Here is a 13,744-nt window from a genome sequence, read left to right on the forward strand (position 1 = left end):
ACTGAAAGAAAGTTCAGATTGTCCTTTAGACCTTTATTCCCCATTTGCTCTCTTGCACTCCCTTTTTCTCTCAAACGTTGCAAAGGAGTGGTGCCAGGTTAGGTTGATCTGAATGGACATGTTTACTTTCCCCCCTGCAATGTCAAGCACATGTCTCCCAATATGGGAGAGTCGGGTCACTTTTTTTTTTACCAAATTGTCCTCTTGTGCAACCAAGCACAATTTTTCACTTTCATTCTCTTTAGAGAACAATTGTTTATTAGTAATTTATCTGGTGAAACCACATGATTGGGGGTCATGGCCATGAGAGCTTATAGGAAAATGTTTTTAAAATATATTTTTATTTTATTAAGATTTATCTTTTATAATTAATTTAATACAAAAACTATTGTGGTGGCAGGGGGTTAACATTACTATCAATCAAACTAAAATGCAATCAAATATTAATATAGTTAATATTAATCAATGAATTAATTAATAATGAAAATAATGAATATTAATGAAAATAAAATTAATAAAATAATGTTTACTGAAATCTAAAAGTAAGAAAAAAAATTATTTATATAAAATATTTTCCATTTTTATTAACAAAACTGTTACATTCCTGGCACTTTAATAGGAATGTGTATTATTTTTTTATTTTCAATATTTTGGTGTTATGCTACCAAATAAATAAATAAAAGACATGGTTGGGCCAACAAACTAAGGAATTAATATATTATAAAGGTTGCAAAAAAAAGGTCTCCTTTCATTGAAGTCTTGCCTTCTTTTCCCCAATATTCCTAAGTACGATATGCTTTATGTAACTATAATTTGACTGTCATCTAGAGAACTGTTGTAAGTCTGCTAGACAGTTCCAAATCAGCAAAAGAGACATGTGCAAAAACGCTCTTTTGGGTCTCATAATCTCACCCTGAACATCTGATGGGAGCCCTCCTCACCACGGCAACTTGGAGACAGACTGGCACGAGCATCTCTCATGCAAACATGCGCCCACATTCACCACACAGCAGATGAATAACCCGGAGAACACCTCGCACCGGCTGGTGCTTCGTGATCAAATCTGCACATTTCCTAATGTTGCATAATGGCATGCAATCAGAGATCAGATACACAGCAGAAGGGGACGTGAATGCCATGACTTTATGCCAGTCATGATAGATATATATATACATCCATGATAATTAGTTAGCCTTCGACGTCCTGTAACATTATGTCTGTACAGGTTGCTAAGTAACAGTTTTGAAATGAAGCTTATAAGGGAGATGCCAAAATGCCAAACGATTAACGCAGAGTTGTTTAGAGTGTGGGAGTTTTCGTAAAGCCTTTTTTAGCAAACTAAAAGACTGGCTATGGTTTGATAATATGCCAGGCAGAAAGATGCGTTTCTCCACAATGCATATTTGTCACACAAATATGATTTTTTTTCTATATATGACAATCTATTTTATAAATGCAGACTGTAAATGTTTCATTATTAAAAAATGTTTTGATGAAATGGTTAAGCAACGTGTCATAACTGGACTTCCCATTGATGACGTATACAAGACTTAAATCAGTTACTTTAACCCGGTCTCATGACAATTCGTACGAATTCGTTCAAAGGACCACACCTAACCACGCCCCTAAACCTACCCCTCACACAAATCGTACGAGTGAGGTCATACCAATTGTATGAATTAGCCACCTCATAAAATATGTACGAATTGGTCATGAGATAGCATTGGTAAGTCTGCTTAAACTCCACCCCTGCAAGCTCACAGGCCACACCCATATCTCAACATCCAATCAACAACTGATGCACAGAACCATGTCTCCGCCCAACATTTTTTTCTTTTTTCAAAAATCCAATAAACTAAATAAACAAGAAAAGATCTCTACCTACATTTAATTGCAACTTCAAATTTACTAATAAAAATAAAATAAAACGGCAGCTGTGGTTGATGTGGAAAAACATATCGTGAAAAGGTTTAGCCAATATTACGGGATGGCATATTGGTGCTTGTCAATTTTTATATTTCATAACTGCGTGTGTTTCATAACTGTATTTCATCAATACACCAATCTTTAATTATTACTACTGTCATGCAAGGACTTCAGGACACAGGAACAAGTCTTTTTGCCGCAATGAATATTTCAAAGTGAAAAAGGTGAGCAAAGAAACGTTAATGAGTGTCTATAGGTATGGAGGTCACAGTAACCTGACAGCAGGTCAGTGCGTGTCTGAGTAAACAGATGCTGTGAGTCAGATATCTACACTCCCTTGTGCAATAATCAGTAAATAAACTGTGCTTCAAACACTCAAAGCATTTGAATCCCTGCTCTTTAAAGTGCCCCTATTATGGATTTTTGAAAATTACCTTTCATGCAGTGTATAACACAAAAGCTCTAAGTTTTACATCTGAAAGTGCACCATGTATAAAGTTGTCTCTCAAAAGAAAGAGTCGACTGTGAATCATTGAAACGAGTCATTTTTAAAATGAATCCCAAACTGTTTCATGTTGACATCAACATGAAACATTAATATATTGTTGTTCTTTTCACATTGGTCTGAATGAAAATGCAAATTCATTCTTTACCACTAGGTGTCGCTTTTGGAACGGTAAAAATATAGGTTTCCCCGGTTACGCTGTACACAAAGCAGCACTGCACTCAGCTTTATCAGGCATTACAGGCAAGATGAACTGAAAATGAGATCAATCACCGCAGATTAGCGTCACGCAAAGGAGGGGTTTGGAAAAACAAATCATTAAATGAATCGCTTGGGGAGTCGTTGAGCAAATAAGGTAAAAATAAATGCATATAACAAGACAATGAAAGTGTTTTTTGACCTTGCATGCATGTCAACCTGTTGTTGGGAACTCCCAAAACCAAAATATGAACCTTTCATTACCCATAATAGAGGCACTTTAACCCTTGTGCATCAATAAAAAAAAAAACGTTACATAGTGGACAAAAATGTCCATGTCAAAAAACAGTCATACAAATTGGAAGCTTGGGAGCACAGACTTAAGTTTGGTCTCATTTTAAAGAAGACCCTGGGCAGGTTATTGCTGAGGCAGAACAAGTTTAAAAAGTGAAACCAAAAAAATGGTTATACAGGTTTAAGTTTATGAACATGATTTATGAACAATATTTTATTTATGAATATTTTATATATAAAACATGTTGAACTCTAAACCTGCTAGAATATCAGAGTCATAAATCTAAACAAGTTGTGTTCCAAATTTGAGGTTGTTATCTCAAAAAATGTGCTTTCAGTAAGATTTTGTTTGGGAGCAGTACCAACTTTTCCCCAGTAGATGCCAGCAAAACTCTGCTGCTGCACACAGTGCTTGGATTTGTGATTTGCAGTAGAGTTTCTCTCTCAAATTTTAAAAGGAAGCACACGTACACACACACACAATTCTTTTTTATGACACACATAAAAACCACACTCCGACATCCATACCAACACACCCACACAATTATAGCTGTATTATTTATCCAATTGGCTCTATAATTATGCATTTGCTTTATAGACCCTTTAAATTTTGAAGCCTTGCCAACAGAATGAAAGCCTATTAACAAAAACTGCATAATTTTACAGTTAAACAGCACTGCGATTAAAAATAGCAGTTTTAATGGGTTTCAATGGGGACATTTTTGTCCAAAAGGCGGTGAGGAGCTATTTTTTGTACCTAGTGTAAAATAGATTAATTAAAGGAAATGAGGGTGGAATATTAAAATTCCAATAAAATACACACCTGAGCCCAAATTTACGCAGTTAGCATTAACACGGGCAAAATTATCAAAAAAACAAACACAACTAAAATGGACAAAAATGTCCATAAGGTTGCACAAGAGTTAAAAACATTTTCTCAACACAAACATACCTATTAAATTATACGGATAAAGGCATTTTTCTCCACTGACAGCTCATGTAAAAGTATAATTTTTTCATCAGAACTTGAGTCCAAACAGCTGATAAAAGCATCACAGCCATCTAACAAGTGATGAGCATGACTCGAGGCCCTTAAATGGCTTTTTCACTGAAGAAAGCATCACTGATAGACGACACTTCACAAGATGTTAATTGATGGACTGGATTACTTGTGCATTACTGTGATGTTTTCATCAGCTGTTTGGTCTCTCATTCTGACGGCACCCATTCACTGCAGAGGATTCACTGGTGAGCAAGTGATGCAATGCTACATTTCTCCAAAACTGTTGCCATGAACAAATAAACTCATCTACGTCTTGGATGACCTGAGGGTGAGTAAATTATTGGGTGAACTGTTCCGTTAAATATCTGTTTTTTTAAATAATTTTTTCTGTCATTTCAAATTATGTATAGCAGGTACAAAAGAGTTTCATTTCTAATGAAGTTTTATTACACAAGACAATAACAATAGTTATTAATAAAACAAATACACATTACAGCTGTGCAAAATGTACAACTCCTATAAAATATCTGAAGTTTTAAAAACAGATCATATGTATTCACATATTAATTTAAAAAATAGGATTTGTCTTATAAAAATACTTTGTCCTTCAGAAAAAAATGAAAGGATTGAAATTTATCATAAGCAACTGAGGAAGGACAGAGAGAAGACAGAAAAGAGACAAAGAGTGGCAGAGATGGACAATAAAACCAACAGATGGCCTGCCAGCTTTGAGAGAACAGTTAAAAAAAAAGAGAAGAAATCATAAAACGCTACATTCAAAATAAACCGTATGAAATGATGCACCCCGTTCAGTAATGAATATAAAGTCAGAAAGCACATGAAAAAGTGCTTGTCACGCAGTCATTTAGTGTTAGGAACACTTCCATACGCACACCGCCAAACCTCCACCGAAGAACATGTAAAGCAGGTTCTTCAATTCGTGCGTAATTTCAAAACCGAAGCCCTCACCAATCACCACATGCCAAGAGCTTCCAAACTTCTTATCCATAGACTCCTTTATCATTTTGGCGGCGCTCTGTTGAGAAAGAACCACCCAAAGGAATGACCAATCACAAAGGGGACCTCATTAACATCTCATCTGCTTCTCCTAGACGGCAATGAGAGCTAACCTCATTATTAGTGGCAAACTTCTCGCACGCCGTAACGCAGAGCTCCATGGTCTCCACCCGCATCTCCTCAGACATATCTGTGTGCTGTGGAGGAAATATATGTTTTTCGGGTCAATTTATGTTTTTCTTTCCGTTTTGAAACTCATTTTGAGTTGTGAAACTTTGCATTATCTGAATATACACATATTTATTTGTGTACCTTCTTTATGCATCTGAAAGTCACTTTTTTTTCTGTTGAAGATGTACATTTTTCAAGTTCATGTAACAAACCAATGATTTTTGGTGTTACCAATGCCATGCTCGACTGTTTGAGTTCAGAAATGCACTACGAAAACTGACTTTTCCACCCTTTTTGTGTATTTTGCGTGTTGCGATACTGTTTATCATTTTCATATTTTGTAATCAGTGAAGATTGAAGAGGTCTTTACCCGTATGAGAGGAAAGCTGTGTAGTCTCTTGTAGTCTGCCTCGTCCTTCTTGCCATCGACTGTCTCTGCCATGATGCTTACTTCTAGAGAATAAATGGGACAGGTTTAAGATGTCAGAAATCAAATCTAATATCTAAGAAGGACATTATTTTATTAGCTTTTGAAACTGTGGTATCAGTAACACCGTGGTACTTGGATATATCATAGTACAGCAAAGTTTACTTAAAAGAATACAATGTTATTTCAATTTTAAGGTTCAATAACATGACATTACCATGATTCCATGTCCAAACAACCATGCTAATACCATAGTACTTTTTGTTGAAGTAAATGTCATATAAACATAATTTAGCATATTTTAGAATAGTTACTAATAGTCCTGCATGCTTATGAAGCGATTAATAGCTTTGTTTTGAAAAGCGAACAGTAACTTATAAGGAAAACTGCTAGCTTGCTTAGCTAATTTGAATGGCTAGGTCGCTCGTTTTTATTTCCATTAACACTACATGATCTACCTAGGTGTTTAACGTTGCATATAAACTAGCTTGGGAAGTATAAAGAGACATTTACGTACCGTAATAAAAGAAAACTGAAGTTCAATGTGCTAAAACCGACATCGCTAGAGATACATGTCCTCCTCCACCATGGCAACCACTCCTGCTCGACAGCTGTGTGCGTAACCCCGCCCCTCGTAACGCGTCGCTTGTCGTGATTGGTCCGTGGGCGTGTCGTTCATTTGTTCGTTCAAGAACACGTCATGCACCGGCATGTGTCTAGTGAATTTCTTTGGTCATTTAACAAGATATATATATTTTTTTTTTTTCTGGTCGTCTTCATAAATGAGAACAGATAATTGAAAAAGGCCAATATTAGAAGTATCCTTAAACGAGTAGTTCACCCAAAAATGAAAATTTGCTGAAAATTTAGGATACCCAAGAAGTAGCTGAGTTTGTTTCTTAATCTGATTAGATTTGAAGAAATTTAGCATTACTATACGTCACTTGCTCACTAATGAATCCTCTGCAGTGAATGGGTGCCGTCAGAATGAAAGTCCAAACAGCTGATAAAAAATCACAATAACCCACAAGTAATCCACACTCCAGTCCATTAATTAACGCCTTGTGAAGTGAGCTGCATGTTTATAAGAAGCAAATCCATCATTAAACTTTCAGCTAAGGCATCCTAGGCTATTAATGTTGCTTTCTCCAGTGGAAAGTTATCTCTTCTGAATCAGGAGAGAAATATGCACAGATCAAGCACCATTTACAAGCAAAAATAGTTCTAAACAAATGTGTCAGTGGATTGTGATGTGAGTATTATGTACATTTGCTGGCATTTTGGCCAGAAGCTATACAGTTTAAAGTTAAAAGTCTTATTGGTCTTTTTTTAATTAGATAAATAAATAATAATAATAATAATTCACCAAAAATGTACATTTACTTTCTTTGATGCCATTCCAAATCGTCTGGCTGAAAGCTCAGTATTTTATGACCACAGGCACCAGCTGTGATTTATCCCCATGTAACCTAACTGCGGTCTGAGCAGGGTGAAGCCTGCTGTCTAGATGCTGCATTGGTCCCACTACATCCATCTGTGTTGTTTACTCTCTTGCTTTTTACTGACCCTATTAAGCTCTAGATACATCTGTGCACAGCTGGTGAGTTTGCCCCAGATAACTGTCACACTGATCTGAGAGCTGTTAGGAAGAAGCAATGCTGGTCTGAGTATAACCAAACAGTTGCTGGTAGTTGTTTTTATGGAATTCAACTGTTTGGGTACTAATACTCTTCAAAATATATCCTTTTATGTTCAACAGAAGAAGGAAACTCATACAGGTTTGGAACAACTTGAAGGACAGAACTTAAATTTTTGGATGAACAATCTCTTTAAATGTTAACAGGATACCATTACCACACTGCAATACAGCTAAATATTTTCTCATATATCCCAATTTAATATTCAGGGAGAGCATTAAGCTAGCCATTTGTAGGTTAGGATATACAGTATGTAATGCATTGGATGGTGCTGATTTTGATATACTTGATCATCTAAAAGCTTTCCATGAGTTTCTCAGACAGACCATGTTTTGATTTGTGGATTATATGGGATTTTCCGTTTCTAGATAGATTTACCAATAATAGCAGGGGGAGGGGATAATCTAACCACTGATTTGAGCAAGAATATAAGCAAGAATGGTACCTTAGGAGGGGAAGAAAAGAGAGGAGACTTGCTGCAGATGGGAGTCTGGAACATAATGACACTTACAGAGCGTTACAACCAAGAAAAGTGTTGCTTTATGAATGAGTCTAACAAGCGCTGTGAGGAACAATTAAGCCAATGTACACCATCCATGTCATGATATTATTTTTAGGGGATTGTGGGAAGGATATATGAAGGATACCCAGCTGACTTATGATTATTATATTTTTCAATATTGAAAAGATTAAATGAATTCAAATGGCAAAAACAGAGACTGTATAGAAGAGGAAATTCACACACACATGGAGGATGTTGCTGGTGTGAGAGAAGCAGCAGGGGTCAGTGTGATGGAGGGGGTGATTAACACACATCTATTATTCAACAGCAGCAGCAACAGCGTGAAGAGAGCAATGAAAGGATGAGAATGACAATAACCAGGATTTGCATGAATTTGAGCCAATGAGATTGTGCATATACAGTGTTATTTTATGCATATATTTTAAGTGTTTTGTTTTGTATTGGTTTAAGGAGTAGTGGATAAATACTATAACAGTCATGATCAAAATAATGTAATACATTTCAGACCAACAGACAGACAGACAGACAGACAGACAGACAGACAGATAGATAGATAGATAGATAGATAGATAGATAGATAGATAGATAGATAGATAGATAGATAGATAGATAGATAGATAGATAGATAGATAGATAGATAGATAGATACATACATTCAAGTAAACAAGACAATGCACTCTCATAGTTCATTATCTTCACAGTTTTAATATTTTCATCCACATGTGTCACAATATCATTGTAGATCCTTGGTGGTGCAAATATGAAGAAGCACTATACTGACATCACAGCTGATCATCAACCAATAGCAAGAGTCAAATAAACAGACAGGCACTTCCCCATAAGCTTTTCTCTGTGAGGGGGCAAGTAGAGCTAGATGCAGTGCAATGGTAACACGACAAGATGCTAAACACTGTTTTACATTCATATTTTCATAGTGTGTGGTCTGCACATCAGATCTTCAAAATTTAGTGTGACGTTAAAGATATTAAGCGTCGAATAACACATTTTGGTTTAAAAAATGTTTTGGATCTTGCTGAATCTGTGAGAAAAGATACACAGCAGGGTAAAGACCCATGTGACCAGATGCCAAAAGACAAATTAAAACTTTAAACATGTTATGATAAAGATAAGACGTTCATTATGCAGTGCTGCCGGACTGAAATAACAAGTGAAGTGACCCTAACACTGTGTCTACACCGGACAGGACAGTTGTTGTGTCGCGCCACGCCGCAACAGTTTAAATCTGTCTACACTGGACGCGACAAAGCAACCTTTGAAAATAATTTGAAATACGGCATAAATAGAATGCGGCAGCTGTTTACTGTCGAGGATTTGTTGTGTCGAGCCGTTCGCATCCGGTGTAGACATGGTGTAAGGAAACGGTAATAAAAACAAGAAAGGAAAAAGCTGCTCTGGGAAAAAGCGAAAGCTCTACTTTACACAAATAATGAAACAAGAGCAAGACAAGTGCTGTGAGAATGAGCCACATCCATTGTATTAGACAAACATTCTCTATATCTGAAGGGACCATTGTGCGGTAATGCTTTGAGAAGAAGGGCATGAAATAACACAAGCAACACGAGACGCAAACAGGCCTTTAAAAGCCTTCGGCAGCAATTCTATCCGAAGTATCACAACAACACGCACAGACAAATCCCTTCCCTGCAGAAACAAACACTCAGTGAGAGTGTAGCTCTACGACAAATATGTTCTATACACAGACCGGGACCACGGCACAGTTGTCATACCTTTCAGGCCATTTTTGTCTCATTTACCCTCGCCTCAAAAAATGAAAGGAATCAACCCATGGCCCTGCTCACTGCCGGGGATGGGAGCTCTGAAGGCAGGGGTCCACGGGGTCCTTGACTGCCCCTCCAAACACGTCCACATCACGGTCTGTCCAGGGCACTATGTTCCCCAAGCGGGGCGACTCTGCACATGCCGCCAAAGCAGCAACCTCTGTTGGCGACAACACCCGGTCCCACAGATTAAACAATGAAAGCTCCCCAATAAGAGCCTGGGATGCATCAAACCGCCCGCCAAGGGTGTCCTGCAGAGGAGCCAAGGAGAGCAGAAGGGTTACAAATGGATAAACATAACGCTGCATCAGAAAACCGTACAAAAATGGTACCTTGAAGGGCCCAACACATTGTCACTGGGGTAGTACCCTCAAAGGTATACCTTTCTACCATAACAACTCTTGAAGAATGCAAACATTGTCACAAAAAATTTGCAAAAATTGGACATTTAGAGGCCCTAACCTTTAAAGAACAAGTTTGTACCTTATCTACCCCTAAAAGGTGCATATTGGAGTAGAAATATGTAGCTTTATGGTACCACCATGAATCCTTTAGGGCAAAATAAAGTGCAAAGATGTCCTGTTAAGGGTACTGCCTCAGTGACAAGCTTTTGCACCACTGAAGGTACAAAATTTTGGACATTTTTTTTTCCAAGAGTGAAGGTGTACCTTTGAGGGTGTATTCAGACTCTTCAAGGATTCACTGTCTTGCTTACCTGTTCCTGTCCCAACACCAAGACGCCCCCGGATTTGATTGGGTGCCATGCGGACAAACCTTCACCCCGTCCTCTCAACTTTCCACTTTGATATGCTTTCCAAACTCCATCCCGTAGGGTCCAACTCACACATATGTGCTGCCAGATGCCCTGGGGTAAAGATAGAGGCAGCTGTGCCACCTGTAAATGGAAGGAACGGTTGAGTCCATCAGCTGTATTGCATAAGGTTGCTGTGGAAGGAAGGTTTAGTGCAGGGTTCCTCAAATCTGGACCTGGAGGGCCACTGCTCTGCAGAGTTTAGCTCAAACCATAACTATAAATTTTGTAGTAACTTTGAAGACCTTGATTAGCTTGCTCAGGTGTCTTTGACTCGGGTTAGAGCTAAACTCTGCAGAGCAGTGGCCCTCTAGGCCCAGATTTGAGGAACTCTGGAGTAGTAGATCTTACCTTATCATTGATGAGTAGTTCTGCTGGATTATGAATGCCCTGCAACAGGACAAGTTCATTGGGTTGTTCCGGTACAGCATAGGAAAATGGCGTCCCAATTCCACTCTCAGCAGGCTTGAGCCACAGACACGCCGTGAAGGCGTACATCTCTGGAATATTCCTCCTGACAAGCCCGTACATGTAGTTAGTCCGCACAGGGAAGGAAAGTTTATACCCTTGTGGGTAACTGTTATCTGTAAGACCTGGGAAGGAAGGATCGAGAGAGTGAGTTGAAAATAAACAGACCATTTCATCCCCTGTATTTGACCAAACCTTCCTCCTTACTCTGTTCCAGCTCTGCAATACGCTCTTGCAGGGTGTTGATTCCCTGGTCTATGTGCTGGTGGTGGCTCTGGGTCTCTTTCCGGAGGTTCTTCCTCTCCTTCTCCAGCAGCCTAATTTTTTTTTCCAGCTCTCCCTCCAGATCCTCTACAGGCCTGTCAGGCTCGCCCACCGCTACACTCCCCAGTGTGCTCACAGTATGCTCAGTGTGGTTCATCGCTGCCGGGCCTATCTCCAACTGTGAGAGAATTATGCAAGAAGTCAATATCGCAAAACCTAATACATCCTGTTCAACAAGTGCACCTGACTATATCAGATCCATTTAAATTACAGGAACTCAAAAGAATGATTTGTTCTTGAATCAGACATACTTTTTGAATTGATTCTCATTTAAGGAGAGCTAGAATGGATGCCAAGATTTTGAGTGAACATTGATTTACATTTCGTTCTGTTCCTCAAACACTTATTATAGGGTTTCAGAACACTTGGAATATGATGCATGAGTTATACAAAATACCTTTTTAAATCTTTTATGGGGCTTTTACATGCTTTTTGAAGCTCCCTGTAATTGCACAGAAAACAGTGACCACTACATTCCTTAAAATTACTTCTTTAGTGCTGCTCCACAGAAGAAAGAAAGTCATATAGGTTTGGAAGGACATGAGGGTAAATAAACTCACATTTATTTTATAGTTTTTCACAATAGAAGCTTTACAGAAAATATTTGTTTCAATAATGAAATCTAGCCCTAATGAACAGGAAATCTTTTTTTTTCAGCAACTGTCCATAAGTCAATATCACAACATCTACAATTCAGGTGTGACTGCTGACAGTGTTTCAGCTGGCTGAGAACCAGCAATATTCTCTCCTCTGTCATGATTTATGTATGTTTTTCTACCCAAGAGATGAACAAGATGGAGGGGAAAACAACCTCTCACCAGGTGAGAAAAACACACAAAGACATAAAAATCCCTACTGAAAAACCAATAGAAACCATCACAGAAAGTCTCATGGTTTTCACTACAAATACCATTAAACATTACAAACCATCATCTTTTAACCATTAAAACCATTTAAAAAAAATGGTTTTCTGTAGTGTGTTTTGGGACATTTTCCATTATCATTTAGTGGTTTTAACAAGCCACCAACAGAAGGCAACCACTTACCAGTAGAAACCCACAGGATCCATTACAGTTTCCATTAAAACCAACTACCATCATAACCAGTAAAACCATTACAAATTTTGCATCCTTGCCTACTAGTTTATTGACAAAACTGTGTCCTTTAAATAACAAATTTAAAAAAGCTTTTAGACTTTTATTTTTAAAGTGTTTATAGTTTCTCATACCAACCTCCAACTTCTCTATGCGATCTTTGAGTTGAAGAATCGCTTTCTCCAGTTCCTCCACAGCCCGCGCCGTCTGCAGCTGTACTGCAACCGAGCTGCTCACATCATCCCCGGCCATGTGGCGACGGTTGCCTGCCCAAACTCCCATACTCCTCTCTTGGAGACTCCTTTCCTCCAGTCCGCTCTCACACTCCGAGAGTTTGCCGGTGAGCTCCGTGATGGTCCTCTGGTCCATGAGGATCTGGTCGTTTTGTTGCATGACGATCTGCCGGAGCTCCTCAGCGGTGGTGCGGAGGCTCCAGTCCTCCTCATCTGCAAACGGGTCATCGGCTTGTTCTCTCAGACCCCTGGATTTGCAGTCAGTGATGGGAACAGGGGTACAAATGAGTCGATTGAGGGTGAACTGTTTCGGACTTGGCCCAGTCACGTCCCCGTTACTGAGCTCATTGAGCGACGGCATCTCCAGGCCGATGTCCAATCCGCCGCCTTCATACGATTCAGCACCATGGAGAGCTCCGAGCGGCCCGGCGTGCGCTACGGATGAAGACAGCGGCTCCAGGAGCGACAGTGAGCGGTTGTCGGATAGCGCTTGGGGCGCGGCGGCCGAGGATCGTGAATACACGCTGGCGATGATGCAGATGACCGCGCCGAGAAAAGCAAGGAGGCTTGCGGAGACTAAGACCACGACGAACTTCATCTCGCCAATTGAATTTCACAATAAAACCACTGGATGTAGTTTTATGGATGTTTAATATATACAAACGAGCAGTTTTCACCATCAGAAGCAGGTCTGGATGAAACGAAGGTCGATCGCAGCGGCTGTTTTTTCCTCCGCTCGGAGCAGATGATGCTGCGCCTCCTCCTTTTTCTGTTGCTAAGTGCCCCTCTGGCCGGTTTCTATGGCTACCGCGAGCAATAGAGGATGGTGAGAGACTGTGATAAAAATGCGTTATGTGTCACATTGATGTAAACACATTTTGGTCTCTTCATCATCATTCATGAATATTCTGAACAGACTGCGTTACTGAAGAGAAAAACACACTTTTAGAACATGAGTGATTATGAGGTTTGGTCTTTAATGATTCGAAAGAGAGGTTTCTTGCTATAAAAGAATTTCGTAATGAATGTGTCACTGTTATAACAAGATGTCTGATTTACGTGTGAATGTATTCATCCTTTGCGCATCATTAATGTACCCTCACACTCAATGTGCTAAAAAATTCATAACTGTATCAGATATGGAAATGACAGTTCTGACCTTCAAGCTCATCTAAATAAATTTCCAGCAGTTTAAACATCCCATAAACCAGTGGTTATATGAGGTAATGATATCTTGAACACTAAACTAATTTT

General features: G+C 38.9%; 2 protein-coding genes across 2 annotated transcripts; both read right to left on the minus strand.

The window, feature by feature from the left end:
- Window positions 1-4,353: 4,353 nt before the first annotated feature.
- Window positions 4,354-6,162, minus strand: dnal4b (dynein, axonemal, light chain 4b). The gene is made up of 4 exons (XM_079413005.1): window positions 6,059-6,162; window positions 5,485-5,567; window positions 5,057-5,140; window positions 4,354-4,962 (listed from the first exon to the last, which is right to left on the minus strand). The coding sequence occupies exons 2-4, from the start codon at window positions 5,554-5,556 to the stop codon at window positions 4,798-4,800; spliced, it is 321 nt and encodes a 106-aa protein (XP_079269131.1). The 5' UTR covers window positions 5,557-5,567; window positions 6,059-6,162; the 3' UTR covers window positions 4,354-4,797.
- Window positions 6,163-8,448: 2,286 nt separating this feature from the next.
- On the minus strand, window positions 8,449-13,208 carry LOC306867299 (neuronal pentraxin receptor-like). The gene is made up of 5 exons (XM_079412901.1): window positions 12,396-13,208; window positions 11,047-11,281; window positions 10,723-10,964; window positions 10,276-10,455; window positions 8,449-9,811 (listed from the first exon to the last, which is right to left on the minus strand). The coding sequence occupies exons 1-5, from the start codon at window positions 13,086-13,088 to the stop codon at window positions 9,578-9,580; spliced, it is 1,584 nt and encodes a 527-aa protein (XP_079269027.1). The 5' UTR covers window positions 13,089-13,208; the 3' UTR covers window positions 8,449-9,577.
- Between the last annotated feature and the right edge of the window lie 536 nt (window positions 13,209-13,744).

Source organism: Barbus barbus, assembly GCF_936440315.1.
Source record: "Barbus barbus genome assembly, chromosome: 49".
Taxonomy (NCBI): Eukaryota; Metazoa; Chordata; class Actinopteri; order Cypriniformes; family Cyprinidae; genus Barbus; species Barbus barbus.